At 43.9% G+C, this 27,963-nt stretch overlaps 1 protein-coding gene across 1 annotated transcript; it reads right to left on the bottom strand.

Annotated features, from left to right (window-relative positions):
* Nucleotides 1-11,995: 11,995 nt before the first annotated feature.
* Nucleotides 11,996-19,363, bottom strand: PCARE (photoreceptor cilium actin regulator). Its single transcript, XM_009648196.2, is given in 3 exon segments — nucleotides 11,996-12,125; nucleotides 15,724-16,039; nucleotides 16,042-19,363. Coding segments are annotated over 3 exon segments (3,768 nt in total).
* Nucleotides 19,364-27,963: the final 8,600 nt, after the last annotated feature.

The raw sequence follows: 27,963 nt of genomic DNA, 5'->3' as shown, positions 1-27,963 counted from the left end.
GTGTGGAAGCTGATGGGGAGGTGTTGAGTGGAATAGGTGGAGGCAAAGGTGGATGTGGTTTTATTCTTTGTGCTTGAAGAATGGGATTCACCCTACAGAGTTTAAAGATCGTAGTATATTTTGTTGTTGGCTTTTAATAAAGAATAAAAAACAAAAGGAAGTATTTTCCGGAAGTTTTATATCTTGAGCTCATTTTCCCTAAGAAGCTTGCATGGATACCAAAAAAATAAAATCCATGTGTAAATGCAATTTGTAAATGTAAAAAGGAAAAGAATATATTTATATACATACTTAGAAAGTAGGAGTTGTATGTGTGTGTGTGTATATATATATATTTACTTACAAAGTAAGAGCTGGGCTTTGGAACCATTGGGACTATAGGATTAGATAGCTTGATTTGGGAAGCAGAGAATGAGAAACCAGGACCTGCTCGCCTGGAGGATGTGCGGTGGGGTTATCGGAGGATGTGCAGCTCACTGTATGTGCCAAGGTACGCTGCAGGTGCGAAGCTACCAGGTGGCCCCTTTACAAGTCTCTGGTAGCTGCTGGTGCGATGGCAGATACCTGAGATGTCCAGGCCAAGGTCAGAGCCTCAGTCCCATGACAGCAGAAATCTCCTCAGCTGCACTGAAATTTTCTTCCCGTTTCAGGGGATGCATCTTGACAGTAGTCCCCCGTGCTCCCCTGTGCATTGGACTGATGTGGAAGGTGACCGGTGCCATCTGACTGCCTCCCAGCGCCCTGGGGTACCCCTGGGGAGGTGCAGGAGAGGGGCTCAGGGCAGGGGGCTCTGCCACCTTGCAAGGGGTGACACATGGGGGTGTGGGGCAGTGAGTGGGCTGGGGGTGTCCTACATAAGCCAAGGAGAGGTAAGCTGCGGGCAGGCATCATGGGACAAGGTATAGTTTTTAAAAATATATATATTTTCTAAATGTCTTTTTTTTTTTTTTTTTGCATCTTCTGAGAATTGAAGGGTTTGCCTTATATGCAGACCAATCAAGCACTTCTGAACCTGAGATTCAGGAAACAGAGTGAGGAAGGGATGTGCCAGTCCTCCACCATACAAAGGTTTGGAAGCACAAGGGAGAAATTATGAGAGAAGAGAAGAAGGGCTGAAAGCAGCAGATGTTGGTGCATCTGTATAATCAGATATGATCAGAGCAGCCTGATCGGTGTTCATGACATCCTCAAGATACTGGCAGAGTTTTGAAAGAAAGAAAAATGGAAGTTTTGGGGAGAAGAAAAAATAGTAAAACAAGAGCATGAAACACCCTGGGCCCATGGAAGGTTCAAAGAGCCTTGACAGGTTCTTTACGGGTACAAGGACCTTGCATGAAGCTGGGAGGCCAATTAATACTCCAGGGAGATCTGCCCATCCCAGGGGTCTTGGGGTTCTTATGTTTATTTTCTGCATTATTTGGTACATCTAAAGCTATACTGGACTACAGCTTGCCAGATACAACGTTGCATTCGGTCACCTCTTAAGGAAACTCTTTTTAGTACAGTACTAAAGCGGCGAAGTTATTTAGCAGACTCTTCTAAAATGGTTTTTTTTTTTCTTTTGCTGCTGTTTTGTGGTTTTAACTCCCAACTTTTGGTAGCAGGGAGCACTTGGGAACTCGTGTCTGTGAAGTCTTGGCATTCGATCTAGGCCAGGGACCTGGCTCTGAAACACCAGTGCCTCTGGGGGGGTCCTGCAGAGCCTGGTGGAAGCCATAGTCCTTGCAGATCTGCTAGAGCATTTTGGAGTTTAGCATCTCAAGAATTTTTTCTGACAGCTTACCAGAAAGAGGGACAGCCTGGTAGCACACAAAGCAGGCGTGACAGGGCTCCACAGAGTACACATGTGTGCACAAATGCTAGGGGTGAAATGCTGGAGAATGTTAGAAGGTGGCTAAGTTTAAATAGCAGGTCTTGAACTATGTCACTTCATTAAGCACCTGCAGTTTGCTACTGCCCAAGATCTATTTTAACAGGCAATTTTTTTTTTTTGTCTTTTTCTTTAGCGGTTGGCATCTCTAGAGGGCCTCCTGGTTTTGCTTCTTCTACCTCTAAAGTTGTTCTTGCTGTTTCCCCTCCTCTGTAGATCTCTCCCTCTGGAGTCCTGTAAATGCTGCTCTGTGCAGGCTGCTGTTGCTGGGCTGAATAAATGCTCTTTGGTTTTGCTTTCTCTTTGGCTGTCCTCGGGCCCTTGGGAATGTGGGGGAACGTTTCTGCACTGGGGAGAAAAAAAACCTTTTGTGTGTGTCATATGAGGCCTCCCAGAGCCTGTTTTCATGCATTTAGCTGTAGGACTTGCAAAGCAGGTTTGAAAAGTAATGCACGTAACTGGTTTCTTAACCCTCCATCGGCCTCGAGCGGTGCTTTCATGCACGCTGTACCCCAGAGTCGATGACAATAAAGCGTTGCCTGCCGGTACCTATTTTCTGTCTAGGTGTTTTATTTTTTTAAGTCTCCAGCTGAGACAGTTTCCCCGTGAGAGGGACACCCGTACCACAGTGAGATTAAATTTAGCTGACAGTGTGACTGTCTGCAGTGGCAAGCGGAGGGGGATTAATTTGGCTCAGGTGAGCTCTCCTGCCACAGGTTTGCACAGGTGCACCTCTCAGAAGTTTTTAAGAAGCTGCTAAAGTTTTTGGGTGATACAAACAAAAGGCAGAGCATTGTTGGACCTTCTTCCAGCACCGGTAAGAATTTTAAAATTTAATTTTTCTAACTTATTATAATTTTATTACAGAAGTCTCCTCAGAGAGGAGACTGCAAGCTGCGCTTGCAGGGCCAGTTTAATTAATTTAATTATTGCATTTAATGTGCAGTGCAGCTGCTAACCCACAGAAGTTAGTATAGCAAAAGAAACATATGGCAGTCTTGTGCATTGGTTTACTCTTCCCTATGTCCTGCCAGAGCCCCAAGATGGACCCTGGCTGTCACAGATGGTTCCTCCTGCTTGCTGAAGGTAAGAGTTGTTGTCAAGGGAAGGTGGGGGAGAAAAGGTAACATGGTTTCTGCCATAAAGGAGCAAGGAAAGCTTATGTTCACCTGCAGAGTAGGAAGAGAGTGGTCTTGTGCCATCTCCCTGTGCAAGGGGGCATTAGAGCTCTGAAGTTTATGAGCAGAGAGGCTGGCGCCCTGCACTCTGAATCCAGGCTGCAAAATTCATCATTTCCTCAAATGGGCATTTTCTTCACACCAAGAGTCAGAGCACATGCCTGGTGGTATGGCTCATCTGCTCTTCAGAGCGCTTGTGCCATGTGGATGTGTTAGCTGGGCCCTGAAACTCCCTGTGGAAACACAACCAACAAACCCCTGAGGGAACGTAAATGCCTGAACTTGGCAGTGCCAGGAAGACTTTGGGGATGGTGTGGAAAAATGAGTGGCTGGAGAAGGAGGACAAGGAAGGATGGACCTGAAGTAGTGTGTGGAGGCTGAAGGCTCCTCTTGTGAATAATGTTGATGTTGCCTCCTGGTGCTGCTGTGAGAGGTGGAGCAGAGAATTAAGGAATGCACCTGAAGGGAGTTGCTTTTGCAGAGATGCAGCTGGGTCATGGTGTGTAATAAGGTGATTCTGGTAGAATTTGCTCTTGCCAAGGTTAAAGGCGGGCTTGGGAACCAGCTGCTGAAGTGTCTCTCAAGCAGAAGGAGGGGGGGCTGTGCACTGAGGTGGCTATTTTCATCCTTGTTAAATAGCAATGATGAGAATAAAAGCGGTTGCATTGCTACCAAATCTCTGACAGCTGACACTGAATCCTGATACTGTGATACTGCCTTTGATACAGGCAGAGGTGAGAAAACCACCCCAGTTAAAATTAGAGTTGACCTGAACTTTTAAGCCTCCACTCTGCCTTGGTATCTTTAGCTGAAAAAGAGGGTAACTTTGGCCAACAAGCTGCCCCTGTGGATCCTTAAAAGCCCCCCCAGTGGCTTTTGAATGCAATTGGCAGTGGTAAAGGAGCTTGTAAAGCCTCTCTCTGTGCTGATAGCTGTGCCCCGGATAACTGGAGGCTATGCTGCTTTCACAGCTGTTTAGCACGTTTCACCTCTGCTGCATTTGAGAGCAGAAAGTAAAAACTCTGTCCCCTTTGGAGGCTGCGGTGAAGGCTGCAGGATGCGCAGGTCTGTCGCTACCCCCCCCTGGGTCCTGCAAAGGGCGCAGTGCCCAGCGGCCGGCACTGCAGTTCTGCCCAGGCTCCCAGGCACAGCTGGCAATTTCGTGTCCCTTGTGGTTTGACTGCTGCTGCTCTGGCTTCCTCTCCAGCCGCATGCACATCTATGCACACATCTATACATGGAGACACTTCCTCTACACAATAGTCCTCCTCTGTGTACGCTGTCAGTGTATATAATACATCAGGCTATAAAGCTGCTCTGTGTTGACACATTTCTGTCAGTGCAAATATTCAAATAGTAGGACATGTTATTTCAAGAAGGGAAATTGGCTATACTAATGAGATGACTTTCATAGGGGTATAGTTGTGCCAATATTAGGATCTCTATTGCTTTGACTGCCGTATTATTCTGGCAGGTTTTTATTTTCAGTATCACCCAGTGCAGACAAAACACGCTCCTGTTTCCCCAGGGACCAGCTGCCCTCCAGCTAAACCAGCCCAATGGTCAGGTAGGTGCCCTGGCAGGCTGGACTTCTGCAGCTGTGGGACCTCCCTGCGCTGTCTGGCAGCTGCTGGCAGGTACTGCTCTTTCATTCCCCAGTGATCCTGCAACTAATCCTCTGTTTGAGGGTAACAGCCGGCCTCTCTTCTGGTCCTGCCCAAGGCTGACAGGTCACGTTTCATGCCCGTAGGAAGTTATTTTTTTGCAAACTTACAGATTGCTCTTGTCCCAGTTAAGCGTTGGCCTAAAATCTTCCCTACTGTAATTCCAGTAAGGAATAAATCTGTCCCACCATACCCTTTCTTCACTGGCCTTTTCCTCCTCTTCCTCTTTTCCCAAGATTTCTTTGTGCCATCTGCTGCTGTTACTGATTATTCAGCCTTATGTTGGTGTCATGTATGTGTTTAGGGGCCAGTGTACCTGAGAGGTCCCGTATAGAATAAAGTTTTCTAACTAGCTCTTTTCCATGCTCACAATAGGCCTGAACGAAGAAAACTTGGCCCAAATCCCAAAGCTTTGCACATTTGCAATCTGAGTAATTTCTGGCTCATAGCTGTCTTCAGTCACAATTTTATCTGCAAGAAGAGGAAAGGCATTGCACTGGGAAAAGATGTACTGCTTTTAAAAAGGCATATATATGTATATTTACCCAGGACAGCAGCCAAATAGCGTGGTTTGTAACTTGTTTGCAGAAGGATGAGTTGACCGTGAGGCCACCAACAGGTGAGGAGGGTTTCTCAAATCTATTTATACTCCAGCCTGGGTGCTGTTCAGCCCAGAGCTATGTGAGGATTTATTGCCGTGGGCCAGCGCTTGCCAGTGTAACAAATTCCTGCGTGGCTGGAACAAGCGCTTTTGGGTTCAGCTCTGGCTCTTGGTGGACTGTGCGATCATTGACAATGCTGCCTTTTAAGAAATTATTTAACAGTTTCATTTCATAATAATTTGGATCTGTTGCATGTACATTTTAATTTGTAGCTGCCATTATTCCTCTGCCTGAGGGAAAAACACTTCACAGCCCAGTGCAAACTATAACATTTTGACAGCAAAGTCTGCATGGTTGCCAGTTTCTGATGTTACTGGAGAAAATGCATGTGTGATGTGTTAATTAGGCTTTCTGAAGGAAAAAATCTATTTCATGTGGCAGCGTGTGTTTGCTTAGCTATGGATCTAATCCTGGCCTCTATGTAAAGCCCAGGCAGGGTAGCACATTGCAGGGAAGAACAGAATCCCCACTTCAGTCCATGAGGTTATAGGGTTGCCATTACTGGCACAGCGAATGTGTCCTTTTGAATTTTCCTTGGAGGCAAAATTAGGGAAATAAACTGCCTGTTTGCAACCGCCATCAATATTCTCTCAGGTCTTCTTAATACATCATAGCGAGGACAGTGAGACTTTATACCTGCCTGCACAGCCACTGTTTGAAGGGTGGCATTTTTTTCTCTCCTTAAAGTCATCACTCTTTCTTAGTCTTCAAACGTGGTAATAAACAAACATGGGTGATGCATGGTCCTCCTGATGATGCTTCCAAGTACTGGTAAGTGCTTGGCTTACAAAACTAAATTTAGATATATCTTGGGTCTTAGCTCAGTTTTGTGCAAATTTAGGAGGAAAAGAAAATCTGAGATAGAAAACTTGAGATAATTGGATCCATTGGGCCCTGTGCTAGCTTTCTGTTTACCTTTTCGCAGGACTGGCTTGTCATCCCCAAACGGGTGGGTGGGTGATGGTCAGCCCCAGCGCTCCTGCTTTGTACTTCTGTAGCATATTGGTCTCCTGGGGAGCATCATACAAAGCATAGAGAAGCTCACACAATTCCTACTCTCCTTTTTGCTGCAAGGAGTCTAAATTAAACCTATCAAAGGACTCTTAAAGGTATTAGTATGCTATTTAAAGAAGTACCTTTCTATTTTTGCTGGTTTATAAACAGCCTCTGAAGAGGTTACGACAAGTTTCATCGTGTGTTGGGAGTAGACAGGCTGCAGAGCCGTTGGTCAGCAAAGGGACACTGGGAACACACCAAGCATCCACATGCCTACTGCACTGCTCGCGCTGTGGGGTTTCCACTGGCTTTTTTTTTCCTGTGGAAAAGCTTAATCTAGCTATTTGGCTGTCAAGGGAACTCTGTGGGGCTGGAAATGGGAAATCATTGACTTGCCAGGGCTAGCAGAGCTCAGAGGTGCAGTACACACTTTCTGCCCCTCTTGGGTATTGGTGGGATAAACAGTTCTGAAGTACTGAGTTTTTCAATGTGACGAATGTAGTATTGTAATTCTTTTTAATTGTCCATAGTGTTTTCCAGATTGTTTCTTTATTGTGCAGCTTAGAGAGAGACCCTGTTACCAGCCATTGTCAATGTGCTAATGTGGACTGAGACAAAATTTGTCTAAGACTCAGAATTAGGTAACTGCTTACCAGGAGTCCTGTGACTCACTGGCTCATCACATGAAAAGCTGTGCTATGGAAACCTACTTGTATGCCAGGTGTCTTATGATAATTAATGTGTGTATGTGTATGCATGTGTTTTCTCTGAAATATAAAGATGAAAGGATCTGCATGGATATCAGATTATTGATAAAGACCTCAATATTCAAAAACGTCCAGAAAGAGGCGCTGCCTTGTGCCCTGATTGCCCACATTAACTACATATACAAGCAAAGAGACACAAAGCTTTGAAGTGGAGGAAAGCATTAAAAAAATTAAAAACCAAAGCCATTGTATTGTACTGGTAGGTTTAATTTCCAGTTTGGGTGTAAGAGATATTAAACTGATATGAGTTGTAAGAGGAGGTAAAGCTGCAAGATGGAAATTGTCCTGCTATGTTGACTCCTTAGAGTCACATTTAAAAGCCAAGCAGCTAGTGAATTTTTTGGTTTAGGTTTTACCTGTGGAGTCATCTTGGCCTTGCTATGTTATCTTTGTGGGTCTGCTGGAATGCCTGGGAAGTTTTGTTCACAGCTTGACAATTACTGCTCTGGGGAAGGACAGGTCTCTGTTAGCATCCCTTAGGCTCCAGCCTTCATTCATTCATATATTAAGGACCCAGTGGTTCAGTAGTAGTAATAATAAATGAAGGGCAGCTATAACATTGAAAGCTTTCACTTTCTCTTTAATTGCTATATAATCAACTCATCTATGCCTCAAGGAAAACTTTATTAAAGCAGGAGGGATTCGTATGGAGCAGAAGAGGCTTATCGCCCCTTTCTCCTTTAAAATAACCTTGACAAAGGGTGTACTCTATACAGTCTAACTTCAGGAATCCTCACAGGGTTACTTAATGCAGTCAGAGAGTTGTATATTAGTAAAGAAAGAGAAAAGAATATGATGAGGAGAGGTAAGAAGCCAGATTTTGAAATTCAGAACGTCAGTAATGTGGAGAGCAATTAGGGACAGTGAAGGCTGTAGATAATTTTGTGCTGGCAAAGTGGGAACAGGATAGATGCAGGGTGGGCAGACGTGAGATGAATGGAAAAGAGATCAGAGGGATAACGTGGCCCTGGCTCTTGATCACCTTGCCCTGCTGAGTACTTACTGTCTGTATCTGCACATCTTTTTTCAACATTAATATTTTCATTATTCATCCAAAATGGGCAGTGTGCAAGAAATGCAAACTTGGGATCTTTGCCCCCAGTTTTCAGATGATCCAATGCACAGTTGTGATTTTGTATTAACACTCATATTTGCCTGAGGACAACATGGAAGGGAGCCCCTAATCCATACTGCAAGCGTTATGAAACATTCAGGATCTTGCACAGGAAGATCAAAATCTCGGTTTGAAGTTCATACCTGCAACATGCATCTCTACATGCTGTAGTCATGATGGCACTGAGCGTGTCTGATGCGGAAGGATTAACAATTTGCTAATCTGGAAGGATTTCTCTTCAGGAGACGTTGGCAGCTCCTTACTGATGAGATGTGACAGTAAGAACAGGTTACTTTATGCTGTGATTTATTTCCTGCCTACCTATAGCAAAGGGGGTAACTTCTCAGAATATTCCTCTTAATGATGAAACTTCATACGTGATTATGAAATGCTTTGGATGTTAAGAGGTGTGGCAGTGCAAACACTGTAATACACTGGGTTTATTGGTAACCTGCATACTCTTGTCAACTGCATTGCCAATAGCTGGGGTAGCTCTTGAAGTCAAAAGAAGTAACTGGAGTGTGTATAGTGCTCTTGTATTCTGGTCATCTTCAGATGCTGAGGGTATGAAATTACAAGTACCGTAAAGGTTTGAGATTTCCAGTGTCACTGGAAGCAAGGGCAGCTGCCAGCTTGTTAAAGGTCTGCAGATAAAGTGCAGCTCGGAGCTGCTGGCTGCTGTTTTCGCAGCTCTGAAGCCCTGGCTGGAAAACTGATACTGCTCTGTGCAAGGAGACTCCACTGCAGCGGGTGTGCTCTGGTTTTAACCCTTAGGACAAAACCGCTACTCCGTGCTCGAGTTAGCTGTGGTTGTACATAGAAGCTCTACTGCACCAAGTACAAAATCGCCAGGTAGCTCAAGCTTAACTCAGGGCAGGGAGGGCTGGAAGCACAGCCAAGATATGCTGTGGTCTGTCAGTGTCCAGGCTGGGTCTTATAGCCTAAAAAGACATATTTGCTTAATGGAAATGCAACCTAAATTAACTGATGTACCAGTAAAACATAAAACGAGACAGGCTGTGGTGGGGAGGAAGCAAATGGACTCTTTATAGCACAGGGCACTAAGTTGGTGCACTAAGGAAGGAATCAATAGTATAACATTGGGCTAAGATTTAAGCTGGTTGCATACAGAATGTAAGAGATCAAACTCATACCTTGCATATAAAAACTCTGATTTATTTACATCAGTAAAAAATAAATCTTAAAGTTGAGTATGGTCTTATAAAACAATAGTATTCCAGAAACATTGTATTCATGAAAAATCAAAGTCTTGTCCAAAAAACCTGTAAAAAAAAAAAAAAAAAACCACAACTTTTTTTTTAAAAAGTAGTCAGCCAAACTATCATTTTCCTGCATACGGTAGTCCCTCTTAATCTTATCCTTGCAATAGAAATTGAAGGTAAACACGTTATTTGTATTAGTCCTGTACATGAACGGTACTGAAGAGAACCCGTTAACTGTATGTAGCCATGAGTTTGTATTACAAACTTGCAGATAGCTCCTGAAGAAGCTCCGTTTCTCGAATATAATGCTCAGCTTGCTGCAGCATCCTTCGGGCAGCATCAGAATCCTTCAGCGGCTGTAGTGTTCAGCTGGGATTGTGCTTGCAATGAGCCTCCTGATGACCATAGCCTTGGTCAAAGCTGGGGCAGATGCTGTGGTAGGGTGCCAGCTCATGTGCCACATCTTCAGGGGAGCCTGGTTTTCAGGGAAAGATGCTTTGGCTGACTCCATGTCCAGCTAGCACATGTGTGAGGAGGTTTCCAGCTTGATTGTTGAAGTGAAGTGTTGCTCCATGTGCTGCTGTAGCTCCTACACCACAGAATAATTTGGTGCTTAGGGAATATGAATAAATACTTTCTTTTGCCACCCACCATGGATGCTGGGAAATTTCAGCACAAAACCATAAAGAGCTAAAGTGATTGCAGTAGCTGAGCAGAAGCTGTCCTCCCACCCTGTTACATTTTCATCTTCAAAGCTACATTCAGGCAAGCAAAATGCTGGTTTGCTGCTGTCGTGTTTCTGGTTTGTTTCTGTTCTGGGTGGTTACTGCCGGCAGAACAGACAAACCCCAAATGCTTGAAAATGTATTTTTATGCAGCTGGGAGAGAACTACGCTTCTGATGAGGGGGAATGCCTGTGGAGTTTGCCCTGCTGATGATTTTTGTGGTACCTCCCTTGTGATTTCCCAATTTAGGAGGGGTTGGTGCATCTGCCTGTGTGATTACAAGGTGGGTCTGTTGACATCTAGCTGTGCACCGTTGGGTACGGCTGCTTTGCCACCTCAAGCTTGCAAACCCCTGACAATCCAAAGCATCTATCCCTGCGAGTTACTTCTTTCTATTCAACGCCTCACCTTAGATACAGCAATTAAGGTTTCCTTGTGTCTGTGGCATAAAATGGCACTGAGATAATTGAAGAAGGATGGTTGTGATTAAGGCACTAGACTAAAACTCAGGAGTTCAGTATCCAAAGGGGTCCCTTGTATAGCATAAGATGAGCCTCTGTTCCTCCATCATGAAGGTAGGCAGGAAGGGTTAAAAATCCTGTGTGAAGGTGCAGTGCCCACATACTGCCATCATGAAAACTGTAGGAAAAATTAAAACTAATCCTATCAAAGTAGGACTACAAATTTCTTCTTTCTGGATCATTTTCTGTACTAGAGTTGCATATGAAAACATGTCAAATTAAATTAATTAAAATTACATTAATTAAAAGTTGCATCTTAATAGTGATGATAAATCAGTTAGGTGAGCACAATCCAGTAAATTCTGGAAGTGTATTCCAGTGGGTGCTGCATAAGCCTAAGATTAATTGACTGTAAATAACTTGTGTTTTTATTAACAGTGAAATTACAACAAGTCCCCTCAAACTGCATAAATCAGAAAGGAATATAAACCTTTCAGGGAGAACAGCATTCTCTATGCTAGCATTCTCTTCTCTTAAAAAAAAAAAAAAAAAAAGAAAAAACATGAAAAAACATGTCCTTAGGTGCCTGAGGATTTATAATGTTGTTTGATTGGGCTATTACAGAACTACTCTAATCAGGATTAAGCCTTGTACCCTGGAAACTAGAGGTGATGAGATTACATGATAATCAAAAGTGATTTAGAAGATCAAAGCCTTTTTGAGGGAAGAAGATCCCTAATTTTGTTCCTTTAAAAGGGCTTATTTTGTTTTAACTTGTATTTGACCTTATTCTCTCTCTGCGTGTGGATACGTACCTAGTGTAAAGATGTGGCTTTGCTGAAGCCATTGATGTTTTTGCAATAAAACTCAATTGGTTCAGGATTTTATCCCCCCCTCGGAAATGTCACAACAGCCGCTTTTTATGTAATTGAAGCTGTGATGCCTCCTGAATAAATAACATGGCAGATAATGATCATTTTTGAAAGTTTTTTAACTCCTTTAGCTAAACAGTGAAACAAAGGACTTGGCTACACAGCCTGCCTTTATCGAATCAGTTTGGCTCAGACTCACCCAACTGCAAAGTATTTCTTTTGCTCAATGCAAATCTTTGAGTTAAACCATTAAATGCAATCCAAAGGAGAAGCAGCTGGCTACAACTCTGCCAATATTTCCTTAGGTTGCTGGGGCCCGTTTGGGTTTTTAGATGCAATGCCGTCGTACTGTTTCCTTGCAAGGAAAACTGAAGCCACATTTTGGAGGCTTGGGTAAGGCTGCTTCCTCCTTCTGGGGCCTCCGGCCTTGCTCGTGCCTCTGCCTTCGCGGGCGCTGCTGCTGTCAGTCCCTCTGCAGCCCCTGGCCCACCACGTAGAGCTCAGGGTGGGAAGCGGATCTGTTGGATTCTCTGATTTCGGGGACGCAAGGGCTGTTCCAGGAGTCGCCTGCTTTTCTAGGGCTGTCCTCCAAGCTGCAGAAGGAAAGATGCTTAAGTTAAGAGGCTAACAAATTGTGACTTTTTAAAACAGCGCTGATTAACGTTAATGCACAAAGGCTGCATGATACCATGTCATTCCCTGTCTCCTCCTGTCTGTATGCTCTTTATATGCACCATCCAGATTTTATTCTTGCCGTGCCAAATGCACTGTACCATCCCCTCCCAAAGCTCTCCTGGGAAGCAAATATTTTGTATGCTTAGCAGGGGATCAGTATGAACCTGGGTTCACTGGCAGATAGAGGCAGATTTGAGAGACGAGTCTTACTCCAGACTCCGCTGGAGGAAAGGTCTTACCTCTGTTACGCATCTGCTCAGCGCGGTTATGGTGATTTCTGAGTATGCCAACGTGGCTGTGGGATGCGTATTCTGGTGGTATAAATCTGCCACTCTGGAGGCAGGGGAACTGAGACACAGGACGTGTAAATGATGCTCTGAGGTCGCACTGGCAGTCTCTAGGGGCACGGGGACTTTATGAATCGAGATTGATTATAGCAGTGGAGCTAGTCGTGAATATCGCCCGCCGTGGGCCTTCATGCTGAAATGTGCCTTGTGTTACTGTAACTAATTAGAGTGGTTTAAGCTCAACATGAGGAAATATTCCAGAGTTATCTGGGAATCTTTATGGTATTTTCTGGGAATCATTATTGTATTTTAAGTACATAAACTGCTAAAACTGAATTAGCTTTCAACTACAGGCAAGCTGTTATGTTCCTATTCTGACTGCTAGGACTTTAATGATTTGAATCACTAAATTTGTGATACATGACCAGTCATGAAACTAATTTAGACTCAGATATCCCCCAGTTGCAGAAGGTCTCACTTGGGCTACTTGCTTTGGGTCTGATTCAGTCAACCCAATCCATTCTCAAGCCCTCCTTGAACAGTATCTTAAAGGCAATAGTGTTTAATCTTCTCTCTCTGCTCTGCCTCTTGGGAGATTAGCAGTCTCGGTGAAATATTGTTTCATTTAACTGCATACACAGAAATCCTATTACAGATCAACAGGATTTCTATGAGCAGAGCAACTCATAAGATGCCAATAATTGCTGATTGCTGTCAAATGACCAAGCTTAGAAACCAGCAAAGTTTGCTCAGTCAATCCATCCACAGGCTGTCCAAACGGGAACCAGTTCTTCTCACTTGAGCACTGAAACCTGAAACTGAAACCCTTGTCCAGGTACCCTAAGACTAAACCCAAAAGCTCCAGCCCTAGTTAGGGCTAATGATGTTTTAACTCCTGATATTCCTTAGAGCACAGAATGGCCAGGAGACGTGCTTGGGAAAGGAGTGCTTTTTGCCTTCTAGGGGAGCAGCAAGTGTGCAGAGGACACACAAATCTGTGTGCAGCTCTGACATTTAATGCCTGGCAATGCCAGCTAGCAAAATGAGATGGAAGTCACTGCTTTTTGGGGTGGATGGGAGAGGGCACTCAGCAGCCTGATGAGGAACATGTTGCTTGTATGAGTTCCTATCTTTAGCAGTCTGCTTCTCAGCAAATGGATGTTTTAATTTGGCATGGAAAAAGTGGAGGGATACATCCCGGAGCTTGGGAATGTGGGAGAAACTAGCTAACTCATGGATTTTCAAAATGTTTTACCTATAAAAGAGTGATGCTATTGCAGGTTTGCCTCTGCCTCCCCTCTCTCCTGTAACTAGTGCTTGAAGCTGCTAATAACACACAAAACCCCCAGACAGACAGACAAAAAAGGCATTGTTATATTTGGAGTGGAGAGAGGTAAAGCAAGGGAAAGGAATGAAGGAAAGGAGACGGGCAGTGGGGTGGGAACAGCTTGTGAACTTGAGACCAGATGCAAATATGGCCAGAATGAGGAGGTTTAGGAATACATCATCTGGTTCAGGCAGACATTTTGAGATTTTCCTCTGTAAGCTGAATGAGTTGCAAAGCAGAGGAAGCCCTGGATGCTTAATGAACTTGAAGGAGAACGATGGATTGGAGTGCAGTGCTCTGTCCGTTACGGCATCTGCTATAAAAGCAGGGGTCAGCGTTGGTGCATGGAGATGTGGTGCTCACAGCTGTGGCAACCACACCAGTGCTCAGAGGGAGGAGGTGACCAGCAGCCATGTGAGGGGCTCTCAGAGCTTTTGCCACGGGCTGACTCTTAAAATGGTCTTTCTCTGCCTGCCAGCACATTTGCTCTGATACTCGTATTAGGCCATTCAACGCAAGGTCTGTAAAAGTTTACTCCAGGCAGTTTATTTTAAGTGTAGGAAAACACACAGTAGTGTATTGCATCTTAAATTGCTGTATGTGGTAATTAATGGGCTAAATTTCCCTTCTGCTTATATTGATATAAATTTGAACTAACTCAGTAGGACTACTTTTGACGTCCATTTGTAAAAAGGGTAAGCCAAATTTGGCTCACGATATATTCCATTCTTCCAAAATGATATATACCGTAACGCTAGGATATATAATTTTTTCATGAAAGGGATGATTTTATTTACAGTGGTTTTTCTATATTACTCTCTCTGCTCTGACAGATTACGATAGAAAGATAATACACCCCATTGAAGCATAAATTAGCTAACAATTTATAATAGACTGTTTTTAAAATTGATCCATAAAACTGCCAGGGCTTTTGTCTTGCAAGGTTTGACATAAAGCCTCTTTTGAAAACATTTATTCCTGCTAGCAGCCACTGGAGTAGGCAAAGCTGACTTCACACAGTACATAACAACAACAGAAACCCCAGCAACAACACACAGGACTTTTAGGAAATCTTTAAATGCCACCAATGCTTGCAAACATGGAATTGGCGTGTGCTGATGCTTCAATTTCTTTAAACTGACTTTTTCAGAGCAATGAATTTCCAGTAGCCATGGGAGGTTTTTCCACTTTAAAAAGTGGAAAATGGGCTGTGGACCCATCAGAGTTGAAATCAGCACCTAGATCTGAAAGCCTACATGAGAAGCTCAGCATTTCAAGCTGTAATTATGTCCATAACAGACCCTTGCCTACATGTTATTGGTCTGGCATTCTTGCCAGCTGATTTGAAACATCTTAATACAGATTTCATCTGAACAGTTTGCTAGCTTAGAAGCTGATGTTAGAAACAATACCCTTCCTCTTGGTCCAAGCCTACCTTCTCATGGTTATTTAAAGATGTTCTTTAAAGCTCTGAGGGTTCCTTCAGAGCTTTTAAGAAGTAAGTGTGGATGCCCTTAGCCCCCATGCAAATAAAGGGGAGTTCTGTACCATGGCACCAACGCTGAATTTTCCCGGGGGTGCCTGCCACAGCAGATGTGTACGTGTAAGGCTTGAGCAAGCCACGGGAAGTTAACTCTTCCCTTTATTCAGGCTGGTAGTTTACTGAAATCCGGGGCAAGACAATAGATTAGAATAGAATATTTCAGTTGGAAGGGACCTACAAGGATCATCTAGTCCAACTACAATGTTATCTTTGCCCAGCCATCTGTTCTGCACTTTCCATGTGAACAGGGCATTTTCCTGGGAAATCTCTTAGCGAAATCTCTTAAATTCCCAGGAGCTGAGGAAGCCAACACAGTGTTATACTTCTGCTTCCTTGGTCTAAAGTGGAAAGTTTCTTACCTTGCTTGGTTAAGTGCGGGTTCACTGCAAGCTGTTACAGGAGCTGGAAGACGAAACTGGACCCCTGGTCGTCTGTCAGAGAAACTTCTCCTCACAAATGGCTGAGGATTGGCAGCGCTCAGGGACAGCTTTCTGGTCCGATCTACAGGCTGCTGGAAAAGTAGGCTGCTCTTTTGGGAAAGTGGTGAAGCTTCAGGCTGGCTGGTCACCTCCGTAGTGGGTTTGGTGGGTACTAGTGGAGGTCTGGCTTCAAATAAGGAAGAGGTGGCTGGGCAAAATATCGAACGGACGTTGCTGCCCCTCTTGGAGGAGGAGAGCTGGTTGGTGAGCTTTGCTTGTGCCCCATGGGAGGGCTGAGTGGTTTTCGCTGGGGTGGCGGAGAGGGCAGTTTCTTCTGCAAGGGTGGGCTGGGCACCCTGGGACTTGTGGGGGGACTGGGTTTCCTCTGCATGGTGGGTGAGCTTGGTTGCAGGTTGCTAAAAGCCTGCAGAGAGTGTCTGTGGTGTGCTGGGGGGCTGAAAAGCCGTTTCTCCATTGGTGGAGACGAAGGAGGAGTTCTCGTTGGGGACACCCTCCTGGCAAATGCTGAGCCTTTTTCGTTTCTCCTGAGCAAATCAGGAGAACCATGCTTCTGGTACTGCACAGAAGTCGCGGGTGAATTGGGTGCTTTGCTCTCTGAGCTGTTGCTGTGTGGTTTTGAAACCCCACTGGGATTTTGAAGAGGAATAATTTTATGGGTTTGCTTGTATAAATCCGCAGCCTCTTTCCTCTGGGTTGCCAGTATCTCCTCCTGGCTAGGGATGTGCACGTTGGTAGGGTTCAGCTCCAGAGAGTATCTCTGCAGTTTCTCGTCCCCTGCTCCAGTATTCCTTAGACCTTTATTAGTGATCAGACTGGGGCCGCTGATATTTTTATTTGGCAATAAGTCAATGGACTGAAGGGAGGCTTTAATTTTGGGGGAAACTTGTGCTCTCTTAGTAGGATGCAATTCTGTTTTGGCAGGCTTTTTGGCATCTTCTGAAGAGTTTCCTTCTATTCTTGCAGTTTCTTCAGGCTCAGATAAGTCAAAAGAAGTGTCCATTAACATTTCAGGTGGTGGTGGTGGTAGGTTCTCAATATCTTCATCAGTCTCTTCCTTTGTGTCCTTCTTGCTTAATTCTTCAGCTGGTGCAGGAGGGAAGGCATTTGGAGAGCTAGAAGAAACTCCATCGATGTTTGAAGGGTTTGCGTCTTCTACTGGTGAAATACGATGCTTCAGATTTAAAGGTGCCAGGCCTATCTGAAAGGGAACGGTGGGTGGAATGACGGGAAGTCCAAATTTTCTGATGCACTTTATTGGTCCTAAAGATCTTAAAGGTGTGGCTTTCACAAGATCGTCGGTAGGACTGAACGTTTCAATAAGCTTTTTGACAGACTGTCGGGGGGCACAGCTGCTGCCACTGAGCATTTGCGTTCCAGGAGGCTCCTTTTCTTTGCCTCCTGATGTCTCCTGGGTAGGCACAGTAGCTCTTAAAGGCTTCCTGCCTCTTTTTTCATCTAGCTGATTGGCAGGATTTTGATCAACCATGAACACAGGGACTTTATCCTGGTTAGGCAGGATACTGAAATTTTTTGCGAGGCATGCCTTCAGTTTGCTAGAAGACCTAGCTGTAACTTGCTCTTCCTGTAAATAAGGTGCTGTTCTTGATTTCCAAGGCTCTGGGTTGTTATCTGTATCCTTCTTCCCATAAAACATTTTCAGCCTTTTGCTGAGCTCTTTTTGAGTTCTCTGAAGCTCTAAGAGGGTCGGGTCCTCTGCCTGGCTTCTGAGGGACTCCTCTGACCTGGACCGTCGGTGTTTCCCGAAGGTTTTCTGGCTGCCCATTGCTGTACTCGGCCTTGTTGTTAGGACTGCTCTTCCGTTCTCATCCTCTATCCATTCTTTACGCCTGGATTTGGCTGGGACAAACTTGATTTTTTCACTGATGGCATCTTTCATCTTCAGAATAATTTCTTCTGTCTCTGCATTTTCTGTCCTCTTGATGGACTGCCTTTGTGTGCTATCAGTAACCGCAGGGGAAGACAGGGGCCTCCTCGGCAGGGCATCCTTCCCCATATCTGATAAACTTGTGTTGTCATCATCCTCCCCCAGGGTGCTCCCTTCGTCGTCATCGTCATCATCATCAGAAGGAAAATCTGTTGATTCACAGATTTTGAAATGTTCACCTTCCTGAGTAGAGTCGGACTGGAAGGAGTTATAGGAATGGCTTTTGCTCAAGCTTGCATATTTGGGCATGGTAGAAATGCCTTCTGGTACTCCGACCTGACAAGATGTCGCTTCTCTACTCTGCACGGATGTATAAAATATATCTTTAAAATGCCTTTCAAGTGCACAGTCATGGGATGCGGCTGTGCCCGGTGACATTGTCCCATCACACATGTGCTCCACTGTTCTGGTGTGCTTTTGGGACAGATGTCCATGTGCACAGGAATCACAGCTTGCTTGTCCTCCATGCTGGCTGAGACCACTGAACTCTTTGAGGGATTCGTTGTCCACGCCAATGCCACTGTCCTCAGAACAGAGAGTCCTGTCATCACCATGGGACTGAGAGGATCCCACTGTTGAGGCTTCAAGCAGCCTTACCGTCCATAGTAGGCGCTCTTCAAAGCTTTGCTTTGCTTTTAGTTTTCCTTCCAAATTGCTTGCAGCAGACTGCAGGTAGCTGCATGTCTCCTGCAGGGCGTCGGAGGTGAGGGAGGCCAGCATCCCACTCAGTAACTGCATTTTATTGACCGTGTACTGCAGCAGTTGTTGCAGAAGATCAGGGTGCTCCTTCAAATCACCTTTTTCTGCTGGCCATGCCAGATTCCCACCTATGTCTTTGAGAAGACTTTCTCCATCATTGGCAATTTCTTCCAAGAGTTGGTTGATTGCATCGAAGCGAAGCACAAGAAAGCTTACCATCTGCTGTAGGAAGAGTTGAGTTTGGGTGGCCTGGTTGGCCATATGAAGTATAGTTTCATACTTCGAGAGGTTGGGATTTAAGTAGGCATATGCACTCTGATGAGCCTTAACAAGAAGTTCTGGGAAATCCACCTTTTTCTCTGTCTCACACGGGGGCAAAATAGATTTTTCTTTAATTTTTTTAGGTCGACCTTGCTTTGCCAGCTTATGATTTTTTTGCTTCTTTCCTTTCTTTGGGATTTGCTTTGCATTGCTTTCATTCTTGTCATCCCAAATGAAAGCCGATGCTTCTGATTCGCAGGAGCTTTGCTTTCTGATCTGTATGGCCTCAGTGATATGTTTCTGAGACTCAATCAGTTCGGACATAGCAACTTCAGCATCTGTGGCTGTCCTCTCAATTTTCTTGTCTTCCCTGGAAATCTGGGGATCCGAATGAGCCTTGGAAGATAACTGAAAATTATCATTTTTGTCCTTCTCTGATGATACTTTATCCTCCTTTTCTCTCAGGTAGTCTTTCCTCTGGACCCCACATTGGTGGAATTCATCAATACTGTAGCAAGATGAACCTTTAACAAGCAGTGGGATTCCTTTATCTCCTGGATCAATACGCAAAATACTTTTGGGTTTATTCAAAGCCTTAAGACCACTTCTTGCAATAGTATTAGCAATCTCGCTGTGAGAGGGCGTGCAGCCCATCCTTTCTCTGTCTTTGGCTTTATTTTTGATTAAAAATCCAGATGAACTAGGGAAAATACAACAAAGAATCAAACTCACTGTTTCATCCCGAACGGCAGACTGGCCTTTTTCTCACGAGTTTTCTATCACAGTCCCAGTTTTGTTGTCAGTTTTCATTGTTGTTTGCCTCAAGATCTCACGTGCTTACTGCCCAGGATCTTCTCTTGAAGTCGTGCACTGTCCCATTGTACGTTCCCACTCAGGTTTTCTTCTTCAATTCAAAAAAGGAGTGTGAAAGCTCTGCTGGATTTAGAGCTAATGGATTAAGAGGACTTGCGTGCCTTACTCCTGTCTTGACAGATGTCCACTACAAATAAGATTTTAAGCTCATTAGGGTAAGCAGGCAGCAGCCAGTCAGCACCCGTGTTGTATTCATAAAAGCAGATTTTTTTTCTGCACTATATTGGGACGCAAAAGGACTTGGTACCTGTCTCTCCTTTTTTCCCTTGTTGCAAAACCATAACATACATTGAATGCAGAGATCCAAAGGAAGAGGCTGTATTTTGAAGCCTTTTTGAAGGGAAAGTGTTTGAACAGGTGTGTAAATGCCACTAGATGCTCCTTAACCAAGAGAAAGGTGACCTTGACCGAGTACGTATCCACTGGCGAGTACAAGACACAAAATCAAATGGGTTAGAGATGCCTGTTAGACTTCTGCCTTGTGGATCTTCAAAATTTTCCCCTACTTGCAAGTGACAAGCTGTTTACTTTTTCCTTCTAAGATTTGTAAATGAGACTTTGATTTTTTTCTTCGCCTCAGGAGATCATTCTTAGAAAGTATTTTCTTTTTTTGCTTCTAGATAGCTTCCCAACCTGAAAAGCCAAGCTGCGCAATAACTGTATTTGTAGAATAAGTTTTGCATATGTTGTTAAGATGGTGTCTGCATCTAGTGGATCTAAACTGTAGAATTTCAGATTAAAAAAAATGTAAATGAAAATTAATTTTTTCCCTTCCTCTGAGTGTCTTGGGATAAAATTTGAATGTGTTCTTTGCAGTCACAAGAGTGATTTGCTTACTTTTATTTATTTTTCATTGGCTAGGGCTTAGCTCTCTTAACTGCAAGACTTTATAGGTTAAAACGCTAAGAAAAAAAGCTAACAAATTAAAAATATAGACACATTTCTGAAAAAAAAAAAAACCCAAACCAAAACAACCGTTATTTGAATCACTTCTGAGGTCAGGACAGAATAATCCCCCTCTGAAAGAGAAATTAAAGAAGCCAAGGTAGGAACTGGGTGAAGCAGAAGATATTTATCTTTTCCAAGTATTTATTTATCAAGGGCGGTATGTGAATGAGGGTGATAGTAGCAATTGCCTCCCAGTTTCCCTCTTCATTATTCAGACTGGCCTAAGTGGATTTGTCTTTTAATTTCTGGATGCAGCTTTTCTACCGACAGTGGCCATTTCTCAGTGTTGCAAAGGTTGCAGACAACAGTGGCCAACTCTAAGGCTGGCTAGAAGCCTACAGCTTCTCTCTAGCAATGTGATTTCTAACTGCGTGGTCGTGGGAATCTCGTCTGATTCCCAGAAATCTTTGCATGCTGCCAAGCCTATAAAACATTCTTAGACTTTAAAGAACTGCTTAGATGATTAATTCCTCCATCCCTTGGTGCTGAACTGCAGTAGCTGAATATCTGCATGGAAAGTCCTTATTCTCTGTAGCCTCATTGTTCAAATCTCTTTTTCTGCTCAACAGGGCCAGCAAAATTACCTTGTTTTACAGGGGACAAGGCATGACAGGGATTCCCAGGAAAATTTTTAAATCTCTGTGGGCTTTCTCTAAAGTAGTTTTTCTGGAACAAATAAATTGTACTTAATATACATGATGGCATAGTCATTTCCCTCAATGCTTTTCGGGAAAGTGTCAGGTAATTACTTCTTGGCTCTGCTTCTTGCAAGTCATGCCACTCACCCTCTGGCTGCTTCTGCCTCGCCATGATGTGGTTTCTACACAACGGACCCAGCTCTTTTTGCATTCCCTTTTAGGAACATTATCTAATGTGTTCAAAGTGGAGAAATGGAGCAGGTTTCAGCAGCTGCTTCATCCTAGTGGTCCTACCAGTCAGGATGCTACCACCCTCCACAACACGTCAAGGGAAACACAGTAGATCAAGCAACCAGCGCACCTCCTCTGTTTACAGTGAGGGTTGAGAGGCATCTTTATGGAGCTGCTTGATATTTGTGCTGTAAAATCTTTTGTGACTTCTCTTCAAAAAGTGGCTCAGACGGTTCCATTGTTCGCGCTGGGAATTTTGACAATTAACTCCATGTGAGTTGTTTGTTGTATTTGGAAGTTGTTTTTCTTCACGCTTTCCTTTGATTGTACAGTCACGTCAATTCTGTTTGTTTTTTCTAGTTCTTGTCAGGCCATGCATTAACATCTTGCAGGAAATACATGCATGGTTAAAAAAAAGCAAAATCACGGTTTATGGTTACTTATTATGTACTCAGTTATTATTTTAATTAAACCAATATTCAGTTCATTATTTATTTATTATTAAATAGAGATCCAGGATAATAGAAAACGTGTTTTTAACAACGCATCTGTTTTATCCTAACTTTAATTGCCATTTGCATGTATATGCAATGTAACTCTTTAATGCTGCGTCAAATTTTTTAGCTTTGGTGAGAGAGCAGGAACTTTGGTGTGCCTGTTTCCAACCACTTATGGAACTGCATTTTCCTCATCAATAGTCTCATTAGTAAGTCGTTATGTATTGTTTTGAATGCCTGAGGCACTTTAGAAAAACGCAAATGTTTTATCTCATGGATAATGCTAAGGAAAATGCTTTGTCTTGTGGTCATGCAGCAAAAGAGAAGACAAAATGGGTAAGTTGGATAAAAAGCAGGGGTAGAAGAGAGTATCAATGAGGAGAATGACAAGCATTTTTGAGTGTTAAGGGGATTAGATGAATTTGTAATCTGTAATTTATGATTGCTAATGTTGATGTTATTCTTAGTGCAGTTACTATAGTAATGTATTTTGGTTTACAGTGCTACTGTTTGCAGAACAAAAGTTGAAAAGGAAACAGTCAGTCACATTCAAGTAGATGCCCAAGTGCTGTTCCCTGTGAATGTGGTGACTCGAGTGATTTTACAAGTGTGCCAGATGAACACAAAACTGTTTGAGGAACAGACCCTAGGAGAGCACCAGACATAAGATAATGAAGGGTTAAAGGAGGCTCTCCTTTGCACGTGGATTGTGTGTAAATTGTCTTGTCCTTCCATACACTTTGTTCCTACTGTTAAAATTGGCAGTATTCTCATTTTGAGGGAGCTGCCTGGTCATGCAGCACTCCTGAAGGGAAGAACTTAAATGTTCAAACCCTGTCAGACATAGTTGGTGCAACAGATGATAAAACCCAAAGACTAATCTGAAAGCGGCACTGCACGTGCCCTAGAAAAGGCAAGAATAAGGCCTGAACCTGATGGAGATATGCGGTACCCAGACCCCAGAGGTGTTACCAATGCCATAACCACGGGATGGATTTTAGGCCCTTATGAAGGAAGAGTCAGTTGATTAAAAACTGTATGAAATTTCAGTGTAAAACTAGTAACATAAGCTTAAAAATTATGAAAACAAGGAAAAATGATTAGAAGGGACTGCTTTTGAGAGGTTGCGGGACTTCAAGGGTGAATGTGCATAAATGTTCATATTGGGTCTTAAAAATTTAAGGTTTGTATTTGTGGATGAATTCTGGGGAAACTGAATTTCTGCTCACTGAGGAATTATGAAGAGCTTGAGTGATAACAACAACTTTAAAGAGCTATTTTACTCTGAAAGAAACATGCTTTTTCTTCTTTTATATCAGCAAATTGAATATAACCAGGGAGCTGTTCATATTGTTGGCCTAGATAGCACTAAGTAAATAAGAAATTGCTTCTTTTTATTTCAGCTTCTTCTGCAGAGCTGGCACTGCTCTGGGAGATGGATTAGATTTTCTCCTTTCTGTAATCACTAACAGAAATACTTACAAAGCTTCACCCTGTTTCTCCTGTGGAAACCTGTTGACAATGGTAAGGAATAGGAATATCATGATTTGAAGGAAATCTAGTTGCAAAGAATTAAATTAAATCAGTGCCTTTATTAGTTATTTATTACTATTTAATTACATTAAATACAGAGCCTTTATTAGTGGTGATGGTGCAAGTGAAAGACAAAATTCATGTTGACTGGGTCAAGGAGAAACTTTTCAGAACTGGCTGTCTGAAGCTCAACCCATGCCTTCTCTTTTTTTTTATTCCTAACTTTTAAGTAAATTGCTTCAGCCTGATTGCATGAAACAGTAGATATGAACTCAGTGCTCTCAAAAACCTGTTTTGCAAAAGCAGAACTTTTTTTTTTTTTTTAAACAGCAGCAGGACAAGAAAAAAGCAGTTGTTGAAAACAGGTAGGAAACTGGTTTCCTTCTCCAGCAAAAATACTTTATAAAGGAGTTAACAGAGGAAGAAATATTAGTAGAAAATTAAAGGGAGTCAGTTTTGGGGGTTTGCCTGCACAGGGCTCAGAACACTCAGATGACCCAAAGGAGTTGAGAAGACTTGTGTGAGTTCAGCATCACCTGAGGTCAGCAGTAGTTTTGTGAGATATATTTACATTTGTCTATTATTTCTGGAAGGTGCATTCTGGTCAGTTGGTCATAGTTTCTCTTTGTTAAGAAATCCGTGGGTATTTAAAAGCTCTCTATCAGTCATAACTAATACATTCACTGCTGGGTTCAATGGTTAAGACAGTGACTGCCTAAAGGTAAGGGTTAGGACTCAGAACTGTGTGAAACAGCATAAAGCTTTAAATATACATTTCCAGAATCATGCAAATCTAGAAAATTAAGAGGGGACAGTCCCATTAGCCTAGGCAGTGGTTACATCAGCTCTCACAACTGGAAGCAAGTTTGTGGTTGTGGAAAGATTTCAAGGAAAGAGAGTTTCTGTCAGGTGGGGGCTGGCAATTCAACAGGCAGGCAGTGGCTTCTGTCGTTTCTAGTGGAAGGTGGTAGCGTTGATTTGGGATCTGGAAGTGAGGTCCAGGGCATTTGTATTCCTGAAGAATATCCCAGGATACTATAGAAAAGAGAGCAGCTGTTTAGCCTCATGCCTCTTCCCGTTCCTGGTGGGTTCCCTCACCTAAAGCGTCTCAGGGTTTCCCTGGGATAAATACAGCATTCCTCCTGGCGTCCTCTCACAGACTGCCTCAAACTGCAATGTGTGCGCTGATGGCTGTGTGAAACCACATCAAACCCGCAGGTAGCCTGGAGCATGGCAGCTGCTGCCCTGCAGCACGGTGTGCCGGGGCAGCCATCCGGGTGTGAGTCTTGACGCGTGCGCGTGTGTGTGGAGAGGGCATTTACTCTGGAGAGAAGATAGTCTTCCACTGCCTGGGCACTAACAAGAGAGGAGTGAGTGGCCCTTGATGAAGTGTGAGGCTCGAGGCTGTGGATCCAGAAGTGGTGGATGTGATCTGAGCTGGGAGTTGGCACAACCAGCAGGAACAGGAAAGGGCAATTCACACGGCGGGGTGCTGGCCGATGCTTGATGGGAGGAAGGGCGGTGTGTCCCTTGGGACTAATGGGCAGGGCTGGAAAGACTGACAGTGACCGGTAGCATTTTTTGTAGGAGAGAAATGTCCTGACTGTGTGTGGATACACAGCTTCCTTGTTTCACACCCAGCTCTGAGGGTAGCTCCTGAAGTATCCATTGGCTTTTGAACACGCTTGCTGTCCCGAAGCTGCACTGAAAGCGTAAGTGCACTCGCTTTCAGAACTTCTCTGCTGCCCTAGTCCTCACTCTAGTTCTGCTTGAAGCTGCAATGCCTTCCAGAGCTGTTGAAATGATCCCTTTCCTCTGGCACGTAAATTTGTGAAGATGAAGGAGCTGGTTAGTAATGCCCTATTTCTGCCCAAAGGAGAAACAAGCAGTGAAATAGTATTTTAGTTAAAACAGGCTTGTTGCTCACAAGCGTTGTTTCCCCATCTTCCTCCCAAGGTGGCCAGAGCTGCTGCAGACCATTGTTTTGAGTGCTCCAGGTGCACAGCAACTTCGCTGCCCATGGCAGCACCGAATGAGTCAGACAGGATAGGCTGAACAGACTTTTGTTTAGACTCATATCCTGGCACGTAGGAGTGGCTGAAAAAGACATTGTGAAAAGGCACAGAATGAGGTTTAAAGACTTTTAAAAAAATTTCCATAGCAGGGCCCAGGGGTGGAAGTCAGGACAGGCAGGTGTTTCGTGAGGCAATGGTGTCCACTCTCCTTTGCAGTTGTAGCACAGGATTCCCTCTGAGCTAAAATATTTAGGTTTTTGCCTTTACTGCTCCAACCAGAAGGATGTTATAGAACCTGAGATGCTTTGTTAGGTGCTTGTTTTCATTTTCTAGCATAAAAGTATTTGCATGCAGTTTTATCCTGATATTCAACCTTACCTTTGACTTCACACACCACTTCCCATGGTTTACGGCAGACGGCAACCATACCCTCTCTCTCAGCTTTCATTCTGCTGCATTAAACAAGCCATGCTCTGGTAACCTCCTAAAATAGACTGTTCTTCCCCTTGACTATGCTAGCAAATATTCTCTGGACATGCTAGTTTAGCTGCCTCTCACTGAAGAAAGGTGGTCAGAACCATGTGCAATTTCCCAAGGGGATGGCAGAACACGCTAGCATGAATGCTTCCCTGCCATGGCTCTCCAGTTATGCATCCCAAGATAAGTGTTTGCTTTTTATGCCATTGCATCGTATTGGTAATGACGTTCATTGTGTAACTGTCGACTACAATCACATCTTTCTCTTCCTCAGTCAATTCCATATGATGATTCCGTACATCAGTCTTATTAGTTCATTCCTTTTTAACAACGGTCCTTTCCTTTTTTTTCTTTTGTCTCATCAGTTTGCTGTATTTTTCTGCCAAAATCATTAAAGGAAAATATGAAACACAGATTAGTTCCAAGAATAATACCCCAGGATGTCATCGGTAAACTCCTTCAGCCCAGTACTTTCCATTCAACAGTACTCAACACTGTTTCCCCCGCACTTGTGCTTTACCTCCACTGAAGTTCTCCTAAATTCTAGTCTCCTCCAGAATTGCTAATAATTTCCATTTCAGGCACTTCACTAAAGTCCATTATTCAGTATCAGCCATAAAACATTTCCTTTGACCAGAACATCAAGCATCTCAAAAAAGGTGGATATCAACTGCCAATACTAACATCACATTTGATCTTGCTTACATCCATGTCTTTGGTTATACTTCGAACTCTTTTTCTAAAGTACCCTTGAGGTGCAAATAGCAGGCCTGCATTTTCCTGGATTACAATTTTTCTTTGCCTTTTCCGAAGCATAGAACACTTCTAAGAAATGGAAGGGATTATTTTAGCTTTTCTCTAGCCATCTGGTATCATGTTTACTCTCACAACTGCAACTCCATTTTCCACTTCTTTCAGTTTTCAAGTCTCTCCAGGATCTGAGAGCACTTGCAGCTCTTGACTGTTCCAGTACTTTACTTGAGGTAATTTCCACTTGTCATTCCCATTATCTGTCCTGCCTGTTCCCCACAATTAATATTATCACTGGAAAACCAACAACAAACAGCTGATTATAAACATCAGTTGTATTTACTTAATAGTGACCCACACTGAGTATAAAAATATAGCGGGATTTGTCTGAGTTTTTATCTGGGTTAAATTCCTCTCAAGTAGCCTGGGCTCAAGCCATAGGAAAATGGGTTTACCACTGCATGGGTTTCTTAGAGATTACCAGCCTTTGGATTTAGATCCTTATTAGGTTTACAGCACTGGATTAAGCACCCCCTGAAAAGCCTTCTTGGAAATCGCAACTTTCGTTCCTCTGATTGATTACTGAAATAACTGGGAAGTCCAGATTTCTGAGGTCTGTGCTTAAATCCAGCAGCAGTGATGTGCGACCTTAAGCAAATCCCTTCGCGCAGCTGCTGGTGCACATCTTCTTGGTGCTAAGCATTCATGAACACTGGGCACCCGAAATCCTCGGTTAAGAAGCACTGTGCTGCCGTCTCTCTCCGCTCCCCATCTTCTCCTCCTGGCCATACCTCCTTATCCCTATTTTAGTTCGGGTGCGTGAGCAGTGTGGAGCATTGGAATTATTTCCCTACTCATCCACAGACCAAAGCTGCCGGGTCTGCAGTTCGCTGGCCTTTTAACGTCTCCTTGGCTTTATTTCTGAGTGCTGTGGTACCGCTGTGGGGTGACTGTGGGCAGATGCAGTGTGGATCAAGGGGAGAGATCCCGGCCCTGGCCTTGCCCCAGCCAGTCTCCAGGCCTGTCCCCAGCCAGGATGAACGATGAGCCGTAACCTGCCCGTGTGCCCAGCGAGAACCCGCTGCCCCAGTGCTGGCTTGCTGTCACCCCGGGCCTGTGTTTGGGGGCTGTGTATGTGCTCAGAGCTGCCTCCTGTCATCACTGGAACGTGTCCAGAGGAGAGCAACAAAGCTGGTGAGGGGTCTGGAGCACAAGGCTGATGAGGAGCGGCTGAGGGAACTGGGGTTGTTCAGCCTGGAGAAGAGGAGGCTGAGGGGAGACGTTATCGCCCT

Source organism: Egretta garzetta, unplaced genomic scaffold (assembly GCF_000687185.1).
Source record: "Egretta garzetta isolate BGI_Z169 unplaced genomic scaffold, ASM68718v1 scaffold11, whole genome shotgun sequence".
In the NCBI taxonomy this organism is placed as follows: domain Eukaryota; kingdom Metazoa; phylum Chordata; class Aves; order Pelecaniformes; family Ardeidae; genus Egretta; species Egretta garzetta.
This window is presented reverse-complemented; position numbering and strand designations above follow the sequence as displayed.